The sequence below is a fragment of the Coffea arabica genome, chromosome 7c, assembly GCF_036785885.1.
Source record: "Coffea arabica cultivar ET-39 chromosome 7c, Coffea Arabica ET-39 HiFi, whole genome shotgun sequence".
NCBI lineage: Eukaryota > Viridiplantae > Streptophyta > Magnoliopsida > Gentianales > Rubiaceae > Coffea > Coffea arabica.
In genome coordinates this window covers 6,732,055-6,748,233 of record NC_092322.1, presented here as the reverse complement: position 1 = coordinate 6,748,233, position 16,179 = coordinate 6,732,055, and the positions used below count along the sequence as shown (strand labels likewise).

Here is a 16,179-nt window from a genome sequence, read left to right as displayed (position 1 = left end):
GTTAGCAACTAGCACAAGTCATTTTTACCACTGAGCTTTAGTCGGTAAGTCAGGAATTCAAGCTCCGGAGGAAGTGTCAGGTCACCCTTTTAATCTGATAGATTTTTATATCTACTAGTCCCTTATACACAGCATCTTTAAGCTTCATTCCCTCTAGGTAATATTAGGTGAAAAAAATAGGACGTTCTTACGCAGTGCTTCATCAGTTTATCTGCTATTCATAACAAGAACTTGAGGTGGAAAATCTCAGAGCTCATCGGCTCCTCCATAATAGGTAAGTACAAGTTTTTAATGAATTAATACATTAATAGGTACGTGTCCACTCTCCCCATCCCCACCAATGTAAGTTGGCTCTTTTAGCCTTTATACACAGTTAGTTTCTTTAAAACTTTTCGCTCTCCTCAAATTAGGATAGATTAGGTTATAGAAATGTTAGGTTGCATTTGGATTGCATTTTCCATGAATTTTTCGTTGGAAAATTACTGTAGCGATTTGATGTATGTGAGGTAAAAAGGTGATAGGGAAATGTGTTCACGAAAAACAAGGCCATTTTTCGGTGGAAAATGGCAATCCAAACAAGGCATTTCAGATTATCTCAGTAACTAATAATATGTAGTAGTGTTTCATCAGTTTATCTACTATTTATATCAAGAACTTGAGATGAAAAATCTCATAGCTCATCAGCTCCTCCATAATAACAGGTAAGTACGAGTCTTTAATGAATTACTAGTACATTAATAGATACGTCTCCAGTCTCCCAACCCCACCCCACCCCACCCCACCCCACCCATGTAAAAGTTGGTATCTTGGTGTTATACAGGCAACAACGCCAGTAGTAGGAGGAAAGTGGCCTCAATAAATTTTGTCAATTTTCATCATGTGCGAGTGCAATGATGATGCCATTCTAAAAACCTGTTTCGCAATGGAGAAGGAAGGAACACCTTGTCCGAAATGTTGGCCCTCTCAAGTGGCAGTGGCTCCTCCTCTGTGGTGAGGTCACTATAGCAAGGAAAGCCACTCACAAGCAACCCTTTCAAGTACAACTGCAAATTGGACCACTAAACCATCTTTCCTTTTCATTCACCTCGTCCCCCACCACTTTTGCTTATCCCCACCCCCATCCCCCCTCTGCTTAAAAGTTCCCAACTGTAATTACCTTACCCCTTTCGCCGTCCAGCATTATTCTCTCTTTCTTTTCTATGAATTTCTTCTCCGGGGGGACTCTGGCGGAGGGCCAAGCGGTGGTGAAATTGCAATTTGGTCTCTCCATCGTATCTTACAGTAGTATAAAGATATGCGTGATAGAAACATGTATGTATACTTGTCATCCAGTGGAACACGATCAAGAATCAGAACTATTATTACAATTATATAAATCAAATCTCACCAGTGGTACCAAGATTTACTATACAAGCAAATAATCTCCTCTGCAAGCAAAATCGCATTGAATGAGGGGACCAATTTATATAGCTAAATTAGAAGCAAAAAAAAAAAATTTTTTTTTTTCTCCAACATTCTAGTTAATCTGATGTCCAAAAAAAAAAAAATTTTTTTGGCACTCCATCTTAAAATCACAGAACTTGAAATCTTGAGGCTTTAAGCCATGTTGCTGATATCTGCTTCGCTGAAATGTACGATAAGAAGCACTGGCGAAGAAGGTAAGGTACCCTGCCTGCTCCATTGTAGTAGTAAACTAGTAATTGCTATCTAGGCTGCAGGTATATCATAACATATAATTTTAGTAAACCTCTGAGGAAGAGGATTGATCAATGACAGCGATGTCTATAACTTGCACAGCAATCGTATTTACGACTTTACAAATTTACGCAGCTCCTCGTGATTATAAATGAATATTAGTAATTGATTGCATAAAGCGACTTGCCAATTGCCGTATCCAACAAATCTGACAATTTCACAAAACCTAACTAAATACTCACCCTATACGTAAAGTGAGACCGAAATTGACTGTTTACTCTTAATGATAGCTGACGACATTGTTGTAAAAGCTTTGCCAATCGCTGTCCCAAGTTGGCGTCTGCTGCAATTTAACAGTGAAGTAGTCATCAGAGTAAGTTCTTGGACAAATTAAGCAGCAAGATTTGAATAAAGTTACTCACGGACAGACTAGAAATTGAATCAAAATATGCTTCCGGAAATGTTAACGAGGATGTTCCGGTTCTCTGTGGCACCATCTGAGCAGGATTGATTGCCATATCAGGCCCTGAACTTGTGGGTTCTTGTTGCCCTTGATTGAACTGTAGTAAGGCTGAATGAACCACTTCTATCGGTGTAGCCGCGGTCGGAAAACTGGCGATGTAAGCTGGAAACTACAATCCCAATAAATAAATGTCAGTTTTACATGTTAAAATTCTCTTTACACCGAAGAAGTATAATACTCAAAAAGTGGAAAGATTACGCTGATATTAACCTCTTTTGCAAAGATGTTGTCAACGTTAAAGTCTAGCCGCGGATTCAGAGTAGCCAATTTCATTGAAAGGAACTGCAAGGTACAATCAACTGAAGTCATGAACACGTCTGGCCGATTAACAAAATCAAGAATCTCCAAAGTCGAATTCCAGATTTTACCTCAACTTGTTTCTGAAGAGATTGAACGTAATTAATAATTTCATCCAGCATGCCAGCCTTCCCAGTAACTTTGTTACAGCCAGGGACTAAATCTTGTAGACATTTCATCTTCTTACTAATTTTCTCCCTCCTAGCCTGAAATAGACATTTTGTTTAAACGAATTTAGCAAAGTATTTTAGCCTGAATATATGGTAATTCCCAGAACATTGAAGTCTCTGGCAAACTGGTAGAACACTGAGCGACTCACTCTTTCAGCTAAGCTGTGGCTATCAGTGGCCTGACCACGACGCGCTCTGACATGAATGTAATCAGTCTTCTGAACCACCTCTGAAGCCTTGGAACTGGAATTTTCCCTGGAATTTCTCCCTGAATTTTCCTTTTCACTTTTTACGGTAATCCCTGACTGTACTTCCCCTGCTTCTCCTTCGACCCTTTTGTCCTTGCACTCCTCTTCTACATCAAACTGCCGAAAAATAAATAAATCAATCAATCAAGCGCACTAAAAATTACTCCAATAGCATTGGAATATCCGAATTTTGCAAGGTTTGTAGAGTATTTAATTTACCAACCTCTGCTTTCCTTTTCTTGCTGGGAGCAACATGATGAGTTTTAGATGAAGCAGCAGTAACGTTAGAGCAGGATAGTTGATGGTGATCCATTTCCAAATTAGTATTAGTAGTCGTGATTTCGGAACAGGTGAACCCGAAATTGGGGGAATTTTCTTGATGAACTTTCAAGGGATTCACTAAATTCTGGTACTGAAACAGAGGCATTGATGATGTTGTGGGTTGCGAAGAATGCATGTCCTGTTGATGCTGCTGCTGCTGGTAAAGGCGTTGCAACACTGCTCTCTGCCTTTCCAGTACGCTCATATCGGCGATCATGCCGGCAGCGGTGAAGTTCTCCGGTGACGGCGTCTGCATGCAGTGTAACATAATAATTCAAGGTGGCGCGCAAGTTAGTGAGGAAAGCTGGAAAGGTGGGAAATAATTGATGAGCGCCAGAGATGAAATGGTGAATGTGGCCGGGGGGAGGAATTTGTTAGACGGCGTTAAAAAAAATGAATTGCGGGAGGAGTGATTTATAAAGGAGAAGATAAGGGGTGAGATGGGAGGTGGGGACGGAGGGGTTGATATTAAGGAATATATATTTGGATGGTTTGGACAAAATGGTGGGGTTTAGGATTGCGAGGGGTGGGACCGATGGCCAGTGGTTCTGAGGTGCAACTACCATGTGAGAATGTCCGGTGGCTGCTAACGGTAAACGGACTGGTATCGACGGCGTTCTGCACCTTCCAAAGCTCACGGCAGTTTCCAGCCAGGGCTGAGGAAGGGCCAGAAAGACTGAAGAACGCCAGTGCTCGAACACTAGTTTCCAGCCACGGCGGAAGGATAGGCCATAAAGAGTGACCAAAGAACGCCAACGCTAGGCCACCAACGCTCGAGGAAGGGGTTGAACCGAGCTAAGCTTGTTTAAACTTTGAATAGATCCAAGAAAAGTAAACCAACTAATAGTTACTGGTTAATAACATAATTGCAGTCCAAGATCGTTTGGATTACCTATTTTTCAAAAACTAGCTTTTTAAATATATTGTTATAATAATACATAAATAAAAATAATTTAAAAAAATTTCATTCAACCCCTTTAATTTAAAAAATAATTTTTAAATTTTTAAAAAAAATTAAAAAATATATATATATATAAAACTTTTGCAATATTTTTCACTTATCACCATCACCCACCACCTCCTCCCTCTTCATCCCCCTCCTCTCTCTTCCTCTTTCCTCTCCTTCTCTTCCCCTCGTTCCCTCCCTTCCCTTTAGATCTAGCTGCGACCAAACAAGGCCTCGACTACGATCTGGTCACGAAGGGCAGATCGTGACCAAAAGGTCACAACTTTTTGGTCGTGATTTGGCCACGACCAGATTGAGAAGGGTGGGAGGGGAAAGCGAAGAAGAAAGGGGAAGAGGGAGGAAAAGGGGAAGAAGGAGGGGAGGCGAAAGGAGTGAGGGGCTGGGGTGGTAGTATTAATTTTTAAAAAATACTCTAAAAATATTTTTTTTTTAAAAGATACACCAAAATATATTCTTAAAATCCCTCCAAAAATATTACAAAAAATAAATATACAATAAAAGTTTTTGATATATACTATTACAGTAAAATATTTCAAAAGCATCACTAAAAATAACTAATCGAAACGGAGGCACAGTTTTAAACTTTTTTTTTTTTTGGGCAATCGCCATTTTAGATTTGTTTGACACAATTAGTTTAGTCTCTTATATTTTAATACTTCTCCTTATTGTTTGCATAATGAACTTTGCTCTGATATGCTTCTCCTTCTTTGTATGATAAACTTCTCTTTCTCGTCAAGAAAAAATTATTTAAAAAAATGATCGATGGTGATCAATCGCTCGGGGAACAGGATCATCCACAATTTTATGTTTAATTGTTAACACCTTCATTACGCTAAGTGGAGCCCCATTAGGTTTGTTGCCTAGATTGGCTAAGGACCCACAGTCCATATTGGGAAAGTGGACTCACCAGAAAGAACCCGCGGTTTCCAATTTTGTATATGCCACCTTGAATCCACAATTTGTTTGATGAATTTTTTGAACACCCTTCGGCTTTGTTAAAAACCAATTAGTGAGGAAAAGCCTTCTGCCCTTTTGGACTCCTCCTAATTTTATGACAATAATAATTTATGTTTGTTACTATCTCGCTCTCAATTCCGTAGAGCCAAATTTCTTAAGAACGATGGGAATCAACAGGTTTAATTAGTGGGACAATAAACCCAAAAAAAAAAAAATCAAGAAAAAGGAGAGGGGCTGAGGAATTGAAGGAAAACCTTAACACCAAATGGAGATGTAAAAGAGCCCACTTTTTATTGGATGATTGCGGGACCTTGCAGCTGAACGTGTTTGTATTGTAAATTATTTGCGAAAATTTTGTAAAAAAGTGCTGTAGACCTTTTTTGATATGATGTATGTGAGATAAAAAGGTGATTGGAAAATGTGTTGATGATGCAAGCAAATCAGTGCGTGTAAATAAAGTGGAATAATTGACAATCCAAACATAATATAAATATTAAATATCACATCTTTTTTGTCTCAATTACATTTATTCCTTCAAAACAGTTGATATTCTAAAAATTTTAAGGGAAAAGAAAAATCTAAAAGCACTACGTTCACGTGCAAGGCACGTGATCCATTGCTAGTATAAATAAAAGACGGATTTTTAAGTCTTCATGCTATTGTCCGCGAACAAAATTAAAGAAATTTCGATATACAAAGCAACCAAACTGCTGCTTAATAACTTCTCTTTGAAAATTTTCTGTATCCTGTATCGTAGATGTGAACAAGTATGAATTCATGAATGATTGTTTGATTTGTTTCTTCTCTTTTGAATCGGTTTAAACGTCAAAAGCAGCATAAGAAGAAAAGGAGCACATGCAATTCCTAAACAAAATTCTTGGTCCCTTTACGCACTCTGTTTTGAAGAGAAAGCACTGCTATACAATACAATATACATACGTGCATCTATCAGCATCAGGATGCAGAACAAGGTTCTCCTTATTGCCCTCCGTCAGAAAATGGTAAAGGAAGGAGAAGCAGACGAAAGAGGAGAGGGGAGAGGGGGGGGGGGTGGGGAGATTGAAGCTAGCTTGCAAGCGCTTGTGGAACAGGGTATCTGTCAACATCATCAGGATATGCACCATCCTTCTTTCCATATACTTCACATGCTATGTTGTGTTTAATTGTGGAGAAGAAAGATGCAAGGGAAGTGTTTGTGGGGACATCAAGAGACAACTAGTATTGTTTGCATAAACAATTCTTTCTGTGTCTGATCTCTGCAGCTAAAATCGCATAGATAAAATTTATCTATCTGTGTCTTTCCAAAAAAGAAAAAGAAAAAGAAAGAGAAAAACTATCCGTAGATGGAAACATTTTTATCCAGAACCGCAGCGTTATGGATAAGGAGAAAGAAGTCCTATATTCTCGATGGCTTTTCTTGGATGCATGCATGGATAAATAACACTACTACATTACTATACTAGTGGATGTTGCTGCCTTGGTTGGTCAGTAGCCCCATTCTACTGTTTGTTTAACTCCTGAGAAGCAGTAAAAGAAACAAGAATATGCCAAATAAGAGGCAGCAAGAGACAAAAACTAATCAAAAATCGACAGCATGAAACAATGCAAGTTACTAGTAAAAAGATGAAAAGAGTAAAGAAAAATCAAAGATAACAGGATTATGAAAAGAACATCCAGGAGGAGGGGAGGGACAAGATCACATTAATTTGCTAAAAGATTGATACTGCAAGTAGATTTAGGGGCCCCAGCAACAGTTAGTTTTGACTAGAACTCTGAATTAATAAATTGAGGAATGATTTTTTTCTTTTTCTTTTTTTTTTGAGGATAAGCAATGGGCTGTGTTGGGAGGATCTCATCAACTTCAGTCTTGAGATGGATGTGTTCTTCTGATTGCTTCATCTCCCAATTCTTCCACATACCTAACGCTCATATCATAACTTACTAATAGGCTACCATTCTGCAATCCAGCCCACTCAAACCCCACAAGGCAATGATTCCCATTTCCCACCCCACCATGCATTTGTCTTCCCAGCCAACAAACATTTGACATATTTCAATCTAGTCTGGCTTTTCCAAGTTTAGCCTGGACCTAGGCATTGGGTGTGAAGGGAATATCCATAATGAGTTCAAGAATCTTCATCATAGGAAGGTGTATGACCTAGAACTTAATCCCATGATTCCGGAAATGTTCACATAAACATTTGGGTTAAAAGTAATGATGATTTGATCGTTCAGTTCTCTTTCAATAATGGGTTAAGATAAACTAAGAAAAATAACTTCCCCGTCCCCCTCCTCAGGGATAAACTAGTTAATTAAACTCCAAAACAGAATGACTCTGTAAGTGGTGCAATTTGCATTAAGGATTTCTTCAAATTAATCATAACTCCACCTGAGCTAGATGGTGCTTACAACTGGATAGTTTGATTAGTAAGTATAATCTTTCCGTGGCAACCTGGTATCAGTTCATGAAATAATTTTCAAGCGTCAGACACTGTTTTTCTAGTTCAGGCGGAAAACCTGCCAACCTCTTCAGAAGTTAGTTGTCAACTGGTCTACATGATTCTATCACTTTCTCTTCAAAGATATCGCAAATCAAGGGTTATGAGAAGTAGTAGTCTGTTAGACATGGAAGATCTGTAATCAATGTGCTTCCAACGAGACGATGATATTGGGGTCGAGAAGGAAGCAAGCAAAAGACATGGATAGGGAATTACGGTCCCATGATCTTAAGCATGGGAACAAGGACAAAGGCCCTCTAAAAGCATTAAAAATTTGCTCGGTTAATTTTGACAGCCCTGAGCGGACGCAAACTAAAGTTCAGGGGAAAAGAAGCCACCTGAAAGCATTATAATAGTATTGGCACCAGACATTGCAGTCAACTGACAATATACCAGTTAAATGAATCAATGCTCCAGCCATTTGATCAAAACCATATACCAGGGCCAGGGGGAATGAATATAGCAAGTTGGTCCTACATGCAGGGGGTTTAGGCCCCCTAGAAGAGCTATTTGAGCAATATGCAGGGTTTTGTAGGCCAAGATCATTGACCTTCAACAGGAGCGCCATCAAGTTATACTATTAGTCGAAGGCCAGATTGCTTGAGCAATAATATGTTTTAGTAGCTTTTTTGCGGTACTCTGAAAGATTTTTATTGATTAGCCTTGCTTTCTTTTCTGTGCCAATTGCCACGTTGACATATTTACCTGGTTTATTTATAAGTTTGTATGTTCTTTTATGATTGTATCCCGAGTTAATTAAGTAATTGATGCCTGAAAAATGAATCAGACGCAATCCCACTGATAACATTGGATTATTATAGTTGATTGCTTGATGTGTAACTTCGCTTGAACCGGTGCGATTCTACTGTCGAGGCATCTGCTAACTGTCCAAAGTTCTTCTCCAACAGCACTTACTCTATTACACCTCTCACAGAAGAAACAAAAAATCAATGTTTTGATTTATAAGAATTTAGCTTTTCACCATGCACAGCATGCAAAAATAGGAAAAGAGATTGGTATGAAGAAACTGAAGAGGAAAAGTGGAAAAAAACAAAAATGGTCCGCTGGTCTGAATTTGGTGTTCACTTGAAACTTCGGAGTTCATTGTATTGGTTCAGATAATTCTTCCCCCATTATTATTAGTCTAAATGGTTTGAAAAACTTCGAAAGTTGTCCCTGAAAGATTTCTTGCTTTGCCGGGCACAAAGAAAGTGATTAACCCTTACAGCTAAGAAATTTTTCGGGGCAGTTTTGTGCACGTACTTGAGGTCATCAACCAAAGTTAGAAACACACAGGAGCCAGTCATGCTAAAAGGATTACATGCTGCAACGCATCAATAAATGGGGACATATCCTTAAGGTCCATACTCCACCAATATTCTTCTAAACTTCTGCTGCTGCTTGACTTCTTAGTTTGATGAATCAAAAAGGACAATCACTTCAATTGGACATCCTACTAATATAGTCTTTCTAAGTCTAAATAATGCCATTACCAATATGACAAATGCTTTATTCTTTTGAAAAAGGATGCTCAATTTGACAAATGACAAATGAATCGCATATGCCATGCTTTTGCACAAATACGCATGTGAAAGGAACTTTACAAACAGGTAATTAGAGATGATTACCATGACATCAGCATTACAAGAAATCGACAAAAGTAGAAGTCTACATCCATCTCATAGATCTGTACATTTATACACAACATATACCAAAAGCCCTGCAGCTATGTTACAAACAGTAGACCTTAGCTACAATAGGATAGCAAACCAGTATTGGTAAAAAATCTTACACAACCACTGGGAATCAACTATATCCATTCTCTAATATATGAATGTTCTCAACCACTCCTACCAACTAACTAGCCTAAAGCAAGAAACATCTTACCTGGTTATATCCAAGAATCTGTTAAAAGTTGAGTCTTGATTGCCTGAGGAAAAAGGACCTGCATATTACTTTTTCTTTCCATGTTTTGAGAACTTCGACATTTTCCCAAAAAATTCTTGTACCTTACTTGAAGATTTCCTTTCTTTGGAATGAGGGCTAGTGTCTCTAATAACGTCATGGCAATCTTCACTTTCACTTACTCCATCATGTAAGAGTCGTAGTAGTTCCACTGACATTGCCTTCCCTTTGTTATTCCCATTGACGGATATAGCAACAAGACCAGGAATTACACCCTCCTCCATGACCAGATCGCAATATTGAATTCGTTGGGAGCACAAAGAAAGAAGAACACCTACTGTATATTCCTGGTCTTCCTGACTGTCACTCTCAAGTAGTTTAGTAAGGGAGGCAATGCAGCCATCAGTCTCAGCTAGAAAAGCTCTGGCATCTTCACTGTCACACAAGTTCTTCAGAATAGCCACACTGTACCCTGCCAGAGCACTATCATCGAAATATGGAACCAACTTGGGGATGAAGTCAGCAGGAACAATAAAGGACCTAATTCTACTCTTTGCTGACAAATTGCACAATATTTTGAGGGCTGGCTCCTGTAGTCCTGATATCTGTTTGTCAAGTATTCTTAGTATATGATGAAGTGCACCAGATGCCGCAATTTCATAATCACAGGGTTGGTGGCAAGATAAAACCTCCAGTACACCAATAGTTTCTTCAGCAACTTCAGTGTCTAGAAAGGAGGCCAACAGTGCATATGTGTCTTCTTCCAAGCATGGTATAGTACTGCTTCTGAAACAAGCGCTCAAAAGGACTTAACATGAGGGAAAAGGAAAATCTAAAACCACATTCATCATCATGGTTGAGGCAAATTCCAATCATGTATTTTTTTTTTTTATGTAATTTGTGACTAGATGTACACCTGTTGTATGTGCATATATCAATTACTAATACTACGCAACAATCGGCATCACATTGCACAAATAGAAGTCTTCCTATGAAAGTTACATATAACCCTCAAGCATGAAAAGCAACAAGCAGCTAACATGTCAGAATCATGCAATTTAATGCAAGAAAATTTTATTTTGAATTTAATGTTGTTCAAATAAGTACAAAACTGATTCTACCAAAAGCAGCTAGCACAGCATTGTTCTCAAGGATTAGCAGATTGATTACCTGCATTTCTTAACAAAAGCTGACAGCAAAAGACATCCAGATCTCAGAGCTTCCACATCGTGAGCGTCATCGGCATCCTTCAGAAATTTTAGAAGTGGTGGAATCAAATTCTCACATGATATTGAGCTACAAGATCGATCTTCATGTTTCCAAAAGCTCTGAATATCTTTGACCACTTTGCACCTGTATTCCCAAGGAAGTGAATCCATTTCATACAGAATCTCCAGATCGATTTCATGTGCACTTCCAATACACTGAAATCTCACACCATTCGCAATCCGAGCATGAGAAGTAACAGAACCCTGTCCAGCATATGTAGCTCGAATAGATGAGTTGCTGAAATCTATAGGAAGAGCTAGATCATTCACAGAACTGCTCAAGCTGGCAATGGACGTTGATGAAGTTTCCAGTGGTTGATACACTGCAGGCATGCTGGGATCAGGTATAGTTACTCCAGCTTTTGCGCACCACTTTGAAATTAGATCCTTCCTGACAGTATTTGAAGTCAATGACAACTGGCTTAACTTTTTTGGAGTCTTTGGACATACATCATGACCTTCATCAAACCACCTCTGAATCCACATCCTTTCAAATGTTAGCCCTGAAGCAATAACAACGGGGTCATACATTAATCTCAACGACAAAGGACATTTGAATTCTTCTGGAATTCCAGGAGTACTCCGCGTGTTACTTTGAGCCTCATCAGGTCTATCTAGCAGCCGAGATTCAACTTCAACAGACTGACCAGAAGAGCTTGACAATGGAATGGATTCTTCATGCTGCATCAATTTTGTTTCCTTTTGCTCTTTCACAATCAACTTCCCATACTTTTTCAGAAGATGTTGCAAGAATAATAAGATTTTCCTTTTTGGCAGCTCATTTTGCCCAATTTTGTCAAGCAACTTCCTGATGGATCTTGTCTCTATCAAAAGGTCTTTCTGGGAATTGATATGAAGCCTCACTGTAGCACCTTGGATAGCCTTAAATGCAGTTTCTTCTGTTGAATCTGTTGGAGATCTATACTGATGAAGCAACTCCCACAAAACCTTTCCTGCCTCCTCCTCTGAAGGGTCTAAGCTAAATGCCACAACTCTTAGATCAGAAATTATTTTTGAAATCTGCAGATAACAATTCCCATGAATGTCAAAAATCCCAGTTTTACCTAGTTAAGGACCAAAGTGAGAAAAGAAAACAGAAAGAGTGACAAGATTGAGAGACCAGAAGATTCAATCAAAGTGATTTTACAGTCAGTACGAAAAAAATGCAGGCTTAGCCCTCAACAAAAGAAAAGAAAGCTGTATACTTTAGTAGGCATAAACCAATCAAACAGCTCACAGAGTCCATACTAATCAACATGCTTTTCCAGAAAAAGCCATCCTTCATCAATCAAAATGGTAATTATTCAAGAGGCTACCATGCAATTGAAAACCTAGACATGAAATATCTTAAACTATAAAGTGTTCTTGTCTAACCTCTGCAGCAAGCATTACAGGGACCATATTTTGCAACTGGCTTAAACTTTGCTCAAGCAGATTCGTTGACTTTTGGCATCTTGTCAATATAGTATCTCCTGTTAGTGCCTGAAATCAGTATTGAAATGAAAATGTAAAGTAAATTCCTTACCATTTCTCAGACTTGTCTGTTTGAGCTGTATCCATGTACATATGCGTTTCCTAAAACCAAGTACTAAAGGCAACAAAAGTATCCAAAAAACATAACTAATTACACTGAGAGACATAAAGTGTTTTTGACCCTGTAGTCATAAGAGTTTGCTGCTATAGACACCAAGTTTTTCATTTCATTTGTTCTTCAATGTTCATTTTCTGTCTTTATGTTGCCTGCATTCTTTATTAAGTATCAAGAACAATCTAATGATACAGATATCAAAACCGCTGAAGAATATGCACATGGAAGAAGTCGTTTATTGGGATCATTTAACTGCATTAGGCCAGGTCTTTCCAAACAAAGTGAAGTTTTTTAGAGGTATAAGTACAATATAAGAGACAAAAGAATTGAGGAGAAGTGGCTAGAGAACGAAAATTTGACAAGCTACAAGTGGACGATTGAATGAGAAGAAAGAAAATGGTATGCTAAAGCAACTCAGGAACTAATATCACAGAACTTGGTTAAGCTACAATGTGTTATAAGGAAATTGAATCACATTGTCCATTAGCTTTTTCCTAACATTCTTCATCTACAGCAAGAATCTTAACTTGACCATGTGAACTTCACAAAAGTACTCAAAGCACTGATGCAGTTTTATTTTCTTTTATTTCAAGAAATTGAGCAAATCTCATTCAGCTGCAATATGTTGAAACAAATCTGATAAATTAAGATTCCCACCATGAAGTAATTATAAGTCACTTACCAGGTAGAGCTTGCTGGACTCACTGCAATGCTGAAGCAACAACTTGGCTTTACCAATTGCTTTGTTCAATGAGCAAAGTGCCCCTATTCCTGTTGAGCACCCAGGCCGGGCTTCTTCTGTTTCTGGAAGTATTTTCGAAACGCTATTTATCAATTTTATTAACTCTGCGCACATGAGACGATGCACCTGGATAGTAGGACAATAAAATATTAACTCCAACTGAGAGTAGATTAGGTAGAAGGAATGGAAAGGAAATCGAGAACTGGCAACTCTAGCAATAATTACGCTTGGAGAATCAATTGATGTCCCTCATGACCAGAAAAAAGAAGAAATGCAGCATAATAATACCAATCAAGTTGCAGAATAAATCCACTGCATCCTTTCCAAAAGGAAAAGATATCCATGTTAAGTGTTAGCTTTCATCTGCTAGTGTATTAGCATCATTGCCCTTGAAACCTATCAGAACAGTATGATATTTTAGGTACATGCTACATATCAAACATGCATCCATACCTTTATGTCATTCAGAGATGGCAGAGCTTCTGTAACTTCGAAAACATCACTCCCCATAAGTCAACAGAAACTCAAACCTGCAAGTAGTAAATTGCCAAGCATGTGAACATCAATATGTGAGGAATTGCTGACAATTGCACTCAGATGCAGCAAAGATGGCAAACAATGGAGAAACTGGATTTATTGAGAAAAGCAGTTTAAAACATCATATTTACAAAGATCAGATGACAAAAATAGGCACATCCATTTCGGATGGGAGTTTCATACCTCAGACCAACAAGAGTTTATCACTTAACCATACAATCAAACAAGAGAGATGTTTTTGATCTTATGCCTAGTAACAGAACTAACAAGCTATAAGATCTATATTACACATAAAGGCTTTCAAATTCATTTGCTTTGCAGCAAATAGATACAAAGTGATTTTTACAAATTCTGCTGAGTAGTGGCAGGCGGATTAACTGACATAAGAAATCCATACTGAAGCAATATGTGAAAGTAAGTATTCAATTTCCCCTTCTAAGTAACATAATTTTTCCCAACAAATTTGTTATCGTTAATTATAAACTCCCACAATTAAGAACAAAAAGCGTCTTAGCGAATTAACAAATGATAAGACATCAATACAGGCAGTAAAAATGTAAACATCAGAACAAGTGGATTATCTGTTGTTTTAGGAAGGAAGGGTACAGACAGGGGAATCATTTTAAAAATAGGGGTCTGAAGGAAGCAAAGAAAACACATGCCAAGGAAAATGGCTGAACAAGAAAAGTTTCTATCCTCTGGTTGTTGGTTAACAGGAACAGCAAGTTCAACACAAGAAGGAAACTGGCTTTGTCCAACAGAATGATCCAATACACGGACATTCGACACCACCAGAGACTAATTGTGCAAACCAAGCGCGACCCACTTCACCGAAACCTCAAAATTACTATCAAACCCCCACGCTCAGACAAAGACTTAAGCTTTAAGGAAAAACTTCTTGGTACTTCCCACTGAGATTTAGCAAATTGCTTCCTTCCTTCCTTCACTAGAACAAAGTCTCAGTTCATAATTCTGATTTCTCTGAAGGACAATCTTTTCTATGACAACATACACCGGAAGAAATCCCTCTTCCTTCTGACACAAGCGTAGAACGAATCCCCACAAACCAAAATACCTAACAAAAAAAGCAGAGGCCTAACCAAACTCACCTTTTAGCTTCCCCCTTTTGCAGAAGCCGCTAAGATTAAAAACCAATGAAGATAAATGATAACTCCCAACTCCAAAAGACTAGTAAGAGCCAAGTCTCACCATCCCACATGGGAAGATAAAAAAAAGGTGACGAGATATTATTTTTATGCTTCAAGAAGACTACAATAGTCCAGAATTCATGGGTCATGGGAGAAAAAGGATGGTGACGATCATAAAGATGTAGGTCTCCTGTCCTGTCCTCTTCTCTCCTCTTTCTACGCTCCTACCCCCTTTCTCTTGAGCAAATGAAGAGAAATTGAGAGAGCAAAAGAAAGGACAAAGAAGTATCTGGTTCACCCATTAGAGCAAAAGAACAGGAGTTTCGGTCCAGCAGCCTCTCATGATTTTTCTTGAATCCAATTTTTGAGCATGATAGAAGTTGGAGAACGTCCTCACTCCTTAACCCTCACTAGAAATATTGTTAAAAATTGCATCTTTCTAAATTTGTTGAACCAAAGGTTTATAAATGGCCTTACCAACTACAGATGACGAGACAAAGCAGACTACATCATCATCTGCCAAATTATTGGTTGTTTGGTTCCACTTTTCTAACCAAAAACCTATACAAATTGAGCTCATGATTGGTCCATGGAAATATTTATCACAACGTTACGATTTCAAAGAAGGATTTGTGGAATGAGTCAATTTTCAATTTTTGTTGCTAGTTCCTTGGGATATTGGGAATCTGGATAAAGACGTAAGAAGCATGCTTTTCTTCTTGTAACTCTTTCTTTTGTTAACTTATTGTATTCTTTGCAGTAAAACAGTAAAAGAAAATCTCGAAACTTATTTTCCTAGGCGATCACTTGTACAAATGTTTGTTTTATGTAGCATACATGGATTCATGACAAATAAATTTTTCATTCACATTTCAGGTTATTTTGTTGCGGGCATGTCACGAATTTGTAGTTATTAGTATAAAAAAATACATTAAAAAATTAATGCATAGTTTTCACTTTTCACCATTTTTATTTTCTTCTTTTCCCTGCCTTGAAGAATTTATTGGGTGAAGCTATAAATAGAATATATATTTTGATCATAAATGCTATTAATAGAATATTACATCTAATAAAAGACTAGCATTTGACTTGGTTCGAAGTTAGGGTGTAAATATGAACCAAGGATACGAAACAAGTGGGGACCAAGTTCCATTAGTAATCATTTGGGAAGGATTCATCAATTAATTAAATTGCCAAGAAAGCAATTGTAATTTTTTCCTTGCAGAAAAATAAATCCCAGCTTATTGAACCAAGTTGAATATTAGGCCAAAAAATAACTAGAACAGTTCTTTTTTTTTTTTGGGCCAAAAAGAGT

At 38.0% G+C, this 16,179-nt stretch overlaps 2 protein-coding genes across 6 annotated transcripts; both read right to left on the bottom strand.

The window, feature by feature from the left end:
* Window positions 1-1,335: 1,335 nt before the first annotated feature.
* LOC140010766 (uncharacterized) lies at window positions 1,336-4,049 on the bottom strand. Of its 3 annotated transcripts, none has more exons than XM_072058181.1 (7): window positions 3,157-4,048; window positions 2,835-3,050; window positions 2,587-2,721; window positions 2,429-2,500; window positions 2,118-2,327; window positions 1,938-2,038; window positions 1,336-1,712 (listed from the first exon to the last, which is right to left on the bottom strand). In XM_072058181.1, exons 1-6 carry the CDS (start codon window positions 3,520-3,522, stop codon window positions 1,976-1,978), a joined length of 1,062 nt encoding a protein of 353 aa, XP_071914282.1. In that variant the 5' UTR covers window positions 3,523-4,048; the 3' UTR covers window positions 1,336-1,712; window positions 1,938-1,975. The 3 variants fall into 3 exon arrangements, with proteins under 3 accessions (XP_071914282.1, XP_071914284.1, XP_071914283.1); XM_072058183.1 differs by having other exon boundaries at window positions 1,938-2,035; window positions 3,157-4,043; XM_072058182.1 differs by having other exon boundaries at window positions 1,336-2,038; window positions 3,157-4,049.
* Window positions 4,050-9,327: 5,278 nt separating this feature from the next.
* Window positions 9,328-15,467, bottom strand: LOC140003905 (U-box domain-containing protein 5-like). Of its 3 annotated transcripts, XM_072057421.1 has the most exons (7): window positions 14,826-15,314; window positions 13,633-13,709; window positions 13,120-13,305; window positions 12,224-12,331; window positions 10,752-11,869; window positions 9,686-10,367; window positions 9,328-9,606 (listed from the first exon to the last, which is right to left on the bottom strand). In XM_072057421.1, the coding sequence occupies exons 2-7, from the start codon at window positions 13,687-13,689 to the stop codon at window positions 9,568-9,570; spliced, it is 2,190 nt and encodes a 729-aa protein (XP_071913522.1). In that variant the 5' UTR covers window positions 13,690-13,709; window positions 14,826-15,314; the 3' UTR covers window positions 9,328-9,567. The 3 variants fall into 3 exon arrangements, with proteins under 3 accessions (XP_071913522.1, XP_071913521.1, XP_071913520.1); XM_072057420.1 differs by lacking the exon at window positions 14,826-15,314 and adding an exon at window positions 15,342-15,467 and having other exon boundaries at window positions 9,328-10,367; XM_072057419.1 differs by having other exon boundaries at window positions 9,328-10,367; window positions 14,826-15,313.
* Window positions 15,468-16,179: the final 712 nt, after the last annotated feature.

Coding starts and splice junctions, on each gene's coding strand:
- LOC140010766 (XM_072058182.1), bottom strand. CDS start 3,522: ATGTTACACTGCATGCAGACGCCGTCACCGGAGAACTTCACCGCTGCC. Junction 2,501..2,586: donor CTCTTCAGAAACAAGTTGAG/GTAAAATCTGGA, acceptor TGTACCTTGCAG/TTCCTTTCAATGAAATTGGC. Junction 2,039..2,117: donor ATTCAATTTCTAGTCTGTCC/GTGAGTAACTTT, acceptor GTTAAATTGCAG/CAGACGCCAACTTGGGACAG.
- LOC140003905 (XM_072057420.1), bottom strand. CDS start 13,689: ATGGGGAGTGATGTTTTCGAAGTTACAGAAGCTCTGCCATCTCTGAAT. Junction 13,306..13,632: donor CATCTCTGAATGACATAAAG/GTATGGATGCAT, acceptor CCTACTATCCAG/GTGCATCGTCTCATGTGCGC. Junction 10,368..10,751: donor GCTTTTGTTAAGAAATGCAG/GTAATCAATCTG, acceptor CGCTTGTTTCAG/AAGCAGTACTATACCATGCT.